Genomic DNA, 9,042 nt, shown 5'->3' with positions numbered 1-9,042 from the left:
GATGGTAGGCCGTGCTGAGAGTAATCTTTGGTTACCATAGCTTTTTTGAAACTTTTCCAAAATCTTGATACAAATCTTGGATCTCTGTCAGACAGAATACTTGCTGGAACTCCATGTAGCCTCACTATGTTCTCCATATACAAAGTGGCTAATTTATCCAAATTATAATTCATTCATACTGGCAAGAAATGGGCAGACTTGGTCAATCTGTCAATGATTACCCAGATACCATCATGACCCTGCCTTGACCTTGGTAGCCCTACAACGAAATCCATGGAGATGTTATCCCACTTCCACTCCGGTATTTCCAATGGTTGTAAAAGTCCTCCAGGCCTTTGATGTTCTGCCTTGACTTGTTGACAGACTAAACACTTTGCAACAAATACCGCTACATCTTTTTTTATACCGTTCCACCAGTAATTATTTTTCAAATCTCGGTACATCTTGGTGCTTCCTGGATGCACCGAAAATCTTGATTTATGCGCCTCGGCCATTACCTTCTCTCAAATTCTATCGATGTTTGGTACATACAATCGTCCTTTCATCCAGAGTATTTCATTTTCATCAATTTGAAATTCTGGAACTTTTTCTTCTTGCATTTGTTCTTGAATTTTAAGGATGGAGGTGTCTTGACTCTGTTTCAATTTGATGGTCTCTCGGAGGTTTGGTTGCACTGATAGGGAATTCAAGTTCACCTTCCCAGGGTTCCTTCGACTCAACGCATCTGCCACCTTATTTGCCTTACCCGGATGGTAATTGATTGACAGATCATAGTCCTTGAGAAGTTCCATCCACCTTCTTTGCCTCATATTTAATTCCTTTTGAGTGAAAATATACTTGAGGCTCTGGTGGTCAGTAAAAACTTCGAATTTTACTCCATAAAGGTAGTGCCTCCAGATTTTAAGTGAAAATAATACTGCGGCTAACTCCAAGTCATGAGTGGGGTAATTCTGCTCATATGGTTTTAGTTGCCGTGAGGCATAAGCAATTACCTGACCCTCTTTCATAAGCACACACCCTAATCCTCCCTTTGAAGCGTCACTATATACAGTGAAATTCTTACCATCTTCGGGAAGAACTAGTACTGGTGTGGATGCGAGTTTGGTCTTCAGGGCTTCAAAGCTTCTTTCACATTCCTCATTCCAAATAAATTTCTAATTTTTCTGAGTAAGTTTGGTGAGTGGAATGGCTATCGAAGAAAATCCTTCCACAAATTTTCTATAGTAGCCTGATAAACCCAGAAAACTCCTGACTTCAGTCACTGTCTTTGGTTGTGGCCAATCCTTGATTGCCTCTACCTTCTTAGGGTCTACTGACACTCCTAATTCAGAAATTATATGTCCTAAGAACGCCACACTTTTTAACCAAAATTCACATTTCTTGAATTTGGCGTATAGTTATTTTTCTCGCAGTGTCTGCAAAGTGAGACGCAGATGTTCTCTGTCTTCTTCTTCAATTGGTGAGTACACAAGGATATCATCTATGAAAACAACCACAAATTTGTCGAGGTATGGTTTGAACACTCGGTTCATCAGGTCCATAAATGGTGCATGAGCATTTGTTAGGCCAAAAGGCATTACTGTGAATTTGTAATGTCCATACCTTGTCCTGAAAGCAGTTTTAGGGATATCCTCAGTTTTGAATTTCAGCTGGTGGTAACCAGATCTCAGATATAGTTTTGAGAAGACCTTGGCTCCCTTTAACTGATCGAAAAGATCATCTATTCTTGGGAGTGGGTACTTATTCTTTATGGTGATCTTGTTCAACTCCCGGTAGTCAATACATAGCCTCATGATTCCGTCTTTTTTCTTTACAAAAAGCACTGGGGCTCCCCATGGGGATTCACTGGGGCAAATCTGCTTCTTGTCTAGTAATTCCTGAAGTTGCTCCTTTAATTCCTTTAATTCGGCTGGAGCCATTCGGTATGGTGCCTTGGAGATTGGTGCAGCACCAGGGACCAAATTGATTTTGAATTCCACTTCCCTATCGGGTATCTCTCCCGGTAGTTCCTCGGGGAAAACATCTGGAAATTCTTGAACAATTGGAATATCTTCCAACTTTGGAACTTCTTCTTCTTTGATTTCATTGATCACTGCCAGGTAAATTTATTCTCCTCCCTTTATAGCTCTACGGGCTTGTGAAGCCGTTAGTAGAGATTTTATTTCTTTGGATTTTCCGTGATATACGACTTCCCCTTTTGCCGGAGTTTGAAGTCTAATATCTTTCTTTTGACAGTCTACTATGGCATGGTTTTTGGCTAACCAGTCCATTCCAAGAATGATGTCAAACTCAACCATATTGAGTTGAATCAATTCCATTTCAAAAGTTTGGTTGCAGATACAAATTTTACAGTTTCGATACACTTTGTGTGTTTCAATTGTTTTGCTGGCAGGTGTTGCTACTCTTAACGGTTCACTAAGAATATCGTGTTCAAGTTTAAGCTTCTTAGCAAATCTTCTAGACACAAATGAATGCGTGGCACCACAATCAAACAAAGTATATGCAGGTATGCCATGGATTAGTATAGTACCTGCTACCACCTCGTTGGTGTTATCAGCTTCCTCTTGGGTGATTGCATACACCCTAGCATTGGTCTTGTTCTCATTTTGCTTTCTGGGTCCCGCCCCTTTTTCTTTGTTTTCCGGACATTCTTTAATTTGATGACCCACCTGTCCACACTTAAAACATGCACCTGACTTCCGATAACATTCCCCGTTATGATACTGTTTACAGGTGTCGCACCACTTCCCTTCCCTGTTGCCAGTATTACCAGAACTTCTTTGGGAAGGCCCACTTGAATAATTTAGTTTCTTAAACTTGGGACCATTCTGAGTAGGTTGATTGACCATTGGTCTTTTGTTCTTGTTCTATTCCTCGCATCGCTTTATATCAGTTTCTGCACTCATTGTAGCGCCCATCAAATCCGCAAAGCTGTTTGCTTGAATACTGCCAATGCCGACTGAATTCGACTGTTGAGTCCCTTCTTGAATCGATGCATTTTTAACGTTTCATCCGACATGATTTTTGGGACATAGGTTGCCAGATCGTTGAACCGTGAAGTGTGTTCCATCACTGACATGTCCGGATCCTATTTGAAGTTTTCGAATTCACCCAACTTCTGTAGTCGAAATTCAGTGGGATAGTATTGTTTCAAAAATTCGCTCTTAAAAATCTGCCATGTGATCTCTTCCACTTCTGCCAAAGATGGCAACATGGTTTCCCACCATTTCCTAGCTCGGTCTTCCAAAAACGGTGTTACAACCTCCACTCTCAGTTCCTCAGGTATCTCCAGTAAATGAAGTTCTGTTTCGACGTTCTTGAGCCAGTTGTGGCTGACTTCTGGGTCTGGGTTCCCATCGAAAGTTGGAACTCGATTCCTTCTGAGAGATTCGTAATGGTACTTAATCCCACGCGGTTGCGGTTCAGGTGGTGGTTGGATGGCGTTAGCCAATGGGTTCACGAATCCTTGTAACGTTGCAGCTACGATAGTAGCTATTAACATCATATCCTCTTGACTGAGATTCACTCTGGGTGGTGGTGGATTTTCTTTTTGGTTGGCACCACGGGGGTTACGGTTGTTTCGGGGTGGTCTTCCTGCCATTTCCTAGCTAGGATAAAAATCGAAAGCAAAGCATCAGAATCGTATACAGGATAGAAAAGGCATAAATAGTAGAAACAAAGTTGTCGTGGAAAATTTCAGAGTTTGTGGAATGATCGAAGCGATAGATTATTATTTTTTTTTGAAGTCTATTCGAAATTTAGGAAACAGATGAAAGTTAGACTTCAAGAACGGATGGAATTTGGACTCAAATTGGGATACACTAGGCTTTTTCCAAAATTTGACTTCGCCAAATTTTGTCTATCAAAATCCCAGCGGGATTATGAACCTGGCGGCTCTGATACCACTTAAATGTCACGCCCCGAGTCCGAAGCATCGGTGACATCCGACATTGTTTAACAATTATATTGAAAACAATAAAGCCTCGTATCAAATTAAACCAGTCTTTTTCATAAATAAAATATTGTCTTAGAATGACAATGAAATAAAATACATCAGGGTTGCGAAATGCGGAAAACTTAAACAAAAGGGATAATTTGATTCTTGCTCTTGATCATCGATCATCAACCCCAGAAAGCTTCATGCTCCTCCTCATTTATTTGCTCTTCATTTTTATCTGAAGTTGTAAGGGGGTGAGCGTTTTTGGGAAAACACTCAGCAAATGGGGGTCGATCAATTCCAAAGATACATATAGAACTTAACTCTTTAAAACAGTTCTTTAACAATATTTCAAATCTTATTAACTTTAACTTATCATATCGAAATGAACAAATATGAGATAGATAATTCAGAACGAATCAGATTTTACAGAACGGTTCAGAAACAGATCAGATTATAACAAACGGAACACTGTTACTCATCTCATTTCCATGGTCAAATTGTCCCCAATATGTTATTCCTCTAAGGGGTGAGGCCAAAACTCGGTTTTATACCCACCGGTGGGGCCAGACAGAAATGGTTTTATACCCACCATTGGGGGCCAAACAGAAATGATTTTATACCCACCATTGGGGGCCAGAAAAAATCACAATTCTCGTCCCATTTCAAATTGAATCGTAACAGTGTAACAAAGAGTTCAGAGGTAACAGACAGAACTTATCAGATTTCTCAGAGTTCAGAGTTTTAGACATATACAGCGGAATCAAATGAATTTGAAGATCAAACAGAACATATCATCGACCGAAATTTTAAACGTAGTGCACAGTAATTTTCGAAAATAATGACATACATTAGCATTTCATGATATTTTTATGCAAAGAGCAAAATACAATGAAATAATTAACAAAAGCCCAATAACAGATTTCTTGTATGAAGCCTCCTCTTGAAATTTCGACAGCACTTCGGCGCAACTTTAACAAACACTGTCTTCGGTCGGGCAGCACTTCGACACGGAAAAGCAACTCCGGACTGCACGAAATTCTTTCCTCCTTCTTCTTTGACTTCGGCCGAGACTTGTGAGGGGTGAGGGGAACCGAAATTTTAGTGTCTTTCTTGGAGCACTTTTTCCTTCCCTTTGATGTGGTATTTATAGGCCAAAGATAGCCCCTTCACCTAGCCCCTTGGCCGAAATCTTGGGGTCCAAGATTAGCCATGAGTGTAGTCAAAACTTCCATGCATTCTTCAAGTCCAAGGTTAGCCTTAATTGTGGTTCAAAATCTCATGCAATCTTCAAGAGTCACCTTGATCTTCTCTAGGGTCATTTCTTGCATCATTAATGTGTCTTAGTCCTTTAGCTCCTCCCTCAGCTCTTTCATGGGTTAACTCAAAAGTTATTTCCTGCACATTTGATTTGTCCAAACTCTTGGCTCAACTTATAGCTCCCTTTTTGGTCTTGTTAAGACAAGCCTGGTTGAGCTTCTTCGAGCTGAAAGATCGAATCCTTGATTTGGGGTTTTATTCATCCCATGATACTACTCCGATGGATGCGATTACTTGTAGCTTGGCCTCCTGTTGAGCTAATCCCCGAGTTTTGAAGTTTCTCCCTCGAGTTAAATTTAGTGATTTTCTTCAGATTATAAAACCCCGGGTTCTCACATGACAGACTTCTTTTATATAATAACATGATATTATACATTAAATATAAATACAATAAAAATAAATAAACAGTAAAGTAAATACTCTTACTTTTGAATGTTTGTACCTTTTTTTGTATTTTGGAGCTTGGAAAAATATGTAGAACCAAACCTTCGAGTATCGTGCTGATAACGTGTTAAAAGTAAAAATTTACGGTAAAATTTTAAAATCTCAAATTCACAAAATATAACAAAATACACATTTTATAAAATTTTCTCTCTACTCAATTGTGATTTCTTCACAAATTGAGAGACCTATTTATAGAATTTTTTTGGAAATAATTCAAAAATAAATGCATCATTACACACTCATTTTCAATATTTACAACTATTATTTTCAAAATTCGAATATTCAAACTCTTATTTTTCAACAATTTGTTTATTATAAATAATAATTTGAGTAATTTTAAGCTCTTTTTAACAAACAACGTTTACTGTTACTACAATATGTGGTAATAATGCAACATATATGTGTATGAATGAATGTTGCCGTTTACTCAAAAACTATAGCTGGTGCTAACTGTGCAACTAGGGGCGGAGGCACACTCTTGTGTACCCAGGCTTTAGCTCGGGCGGCCCAATTTTTTTTTAAAAAAAATTATATGTAAATTATGTATAATTTTGGAATAATATGATATTAGCCTGGGTAGATCAATTTAAAATATTAAAAGATTTTAGAGTTTAAAATTCTAGCCCGGGCAGAGTCATATTTCTGGCTCCGCCCGTGTGTGCAACTCTAATCTTTTAAACCGTACGACAACTCAAGTACCGCGTTTCAATTGCTCTACCTAGAAAGAACAATTATTGCTCAACAATCTCCCTCTTAATAATGATTCTCCTTGCAATCAATGAGAATCGAACACGTGACATTGACTCTATTATCCATTGTAGGACAGAACGTTTGCCTCTTTAACAAAAACTATAGCTTGTAGTAACAGTACAACTCTAATATTTTAAACCATGTAGTAGCTCAAGAACTACATTTCGATTGCTCTACGCAATATAGAAAATTTTTATAGCCAATATAGTGTGATACACAGACCGTGTTTTATTCAAGCCTTTCACATCGATATTCATAATGTTGTGAAATGAAATGAACTAATGAGAGAAATATGCTTGGTAATTTAATAGTCCATCAATGGTCAATACGACATAGGTTACAAGAGCTCCTTTGGACACTGTGCTTATCTTTAGAATATTAAATATGATAATTAGACCTATCTTTTTATTCATATATATTATATATATTAAATAGACAGTATCAGTTTATTTTTAAATTTTTTTGTGACTATAAAACTTGTATCCGGTACATAACTATATCGTTTTGTTGATTTATTTATATCATATCAGATAAAGATAAAACACTAATAAATTTGGAAAATTTTGAGAGAAAAATGCATATTTCATAATGAAAACGACGGTCACTGATAAAATAAACATCCTAGTACATCAAATGTAGTACTCAAGTGTGGTCATCGACATTCACTTAAATTTCTACGCTGCTGACTTGAGCATCGAATAAGTTTTGTTGGGAAAATTAATTTACACACTACTAAATATTTATATAGTCGACTAAATATAAAATTTCGAATCAATGTGGTACATTAAAATTGAAAATGGCCTTAATTTGATTATAGCAAATCATATGATAATTTTCAATGCCATAATCATTAACAACTCTTGGCTTTATTGAATTTATACGTAAAAGTATGGCATCTCGAGTTATCTCATAGCAATCAATGTGTTTTTATTGCTTTTATCATAAAGACTTTGGTATAGTCACTCTCTTTTGTATGCTTTATTGTTTTGAACTGATGTTGTTGTCTTTTGCGCGGTTATATTAAAAAATATTGTACAAAGGTCGTGTTGGGAATCGATAATTATGCTAGTTGTAAGGAGAGTAACTGAAACACGACTTTTGAACTATTATACAGTTTGAAATATTTAAGTTATATTTCTATACCTGATTGTTCTTTTTTATAAAACTGCAATCGTTTGATCTTATTTTATATCAGCTTAAATTAAGGATATTATTATTTATAATTCAATTCATGTATATTTTTTTTACGTAAATTTATACTCAAACTCAGACATGATATTCGTATGGAAGGATTCAGAAAAAAAATTGATGAAATATTTTTCGAAAATTCCGAGGTTTAGACTTGTTTAAAATAGTATTGGTTAGTTTGTATTTTTTAAAAAATTTAAAAAACTAAAACCGAAACACCAAATTTTTGCAATATAAAATGGAAAATTGATATTTTCTTTGGTTCGATCAATTTATATATTCAGCAGTTTGTAAAGCCAGAAAATATCATTTGATAGACATAAATATTTCTTTAATTATTCAAAATATAATAACTAACATGTATACATACAATATAAATTATATAATAGCTATCAATATATTTACATATGATTTTGATAAGAAAGTGATTATAAAAAAATTAATTTAGTACAATAAAAAATTAGAAACATATTTCAAAAATAAATTATGTAAAAAAATAGGAGTTTACGCAAAATCATAGAAAAATAATGTTACCCCATAGATGGACCCATTACCATTAGCCCATCTCCCGCCCAAACGAAAGACAGGCCCACAAAGGACCCAGGTATTATCCTATAAATACCAGATTTGAACGTTCAGTTGATTATTCAGTACTATATTGTTTTTTCAGCAGCACTCTTAGCTGCTTTCCCCATATATATCCTCATTCACTGACTTGAGCGTCGGAGAGGCTACGCCAGGACACCCTCCTGACCCACTTTTAACGGTCTTCTTTGTGATTTCAGGCTCAAGACAATTTCAAAACCCTACGTCTGTACTAGTGACACTTAATCGGACCCTAAATTTCCCGTGAGTATCAAATAATAATAACAATATAATAATCGTTATCAATATTAGAATTCACAAATGATAGTTACAAAAATTGTGAGTTATGGATCGATAATGGATATATGTATATTCTCGATCAATATCACAATCAAATGCATAAAGGCATATAGATGTTGCAAAACACCCCTGTATATGATGAATGATAGTGAGGTGCCCTAAGTGATATAAGAACTATTGAAATTGATTTTGGTGTGTTGCTGAATTAGTGCGAATTTTTTACCTTCTCAAGTCTTGGAATATAGGTCTCAATTGTGGTTATGGCCATTATATAATAAATTAACTAAAATTGTATTAATGTATAATAAAAATATGGGTGAAACATTGTATTTTATATGAAAAGAATAGTTCCGTGAAAAATGAAAAAAAAATTAAAAAAAAAAAAAAATTCTACGCTTGCAGTGATTGAGAACGGGTTTACCGGTTAAATCCTTTTCTACTTCACTTACAGCTCCCAATTGATTTTTTCACCGCAATCTGCCCGCTGATATAGGTGAGTTTCGTCATGTTAAGATGAC

The 9,042-nt window shown here is 36.0% G+C and overlaps 1 protein-coding gene across 1 annotated transcript; it reads right to left on the bottom strand.

Annotated features, from left to right (window-relative positions):
* Positions 1 to 2,105: 2,105 nt before the first annotated feature.
* Positions 2,106 to 2,849, bottom strand: LOC140805031 (uncharacterized). Its single transcript, XM_073161215.1, has one exon. The coding sequence runs from the start codon at positions 2,847 to 2,849 to the stop codon at positions 2,106 to 2,108; it is 744 nt and encodes a 247-aa protein (XP_073017316.1).
* Between the last annotated feature and the right edge of the window lie 6,193 nt (positions 2,850 to 9,042).

This window comes from Primulina eburnea, chromosome 1, assembly GCF_022965805.1.
Source record: "Primulina eburnea isolate SZY01 chromosome 1, ASM2296580v1, whole genome shotgun sequence".
Classification (NCBI taxonomy): Eukaryota; Viridiplantae; Streptophyta; class Magnoliopsida; order Lamiales; family Gesneriaceae; genus Primulina; species Primulina eburnea.
The sequence above is the reverse complement of the archived record's forward strand: the minus strand, read 5'-3'. Positions and strand labels throughout refer to the sequence as shown.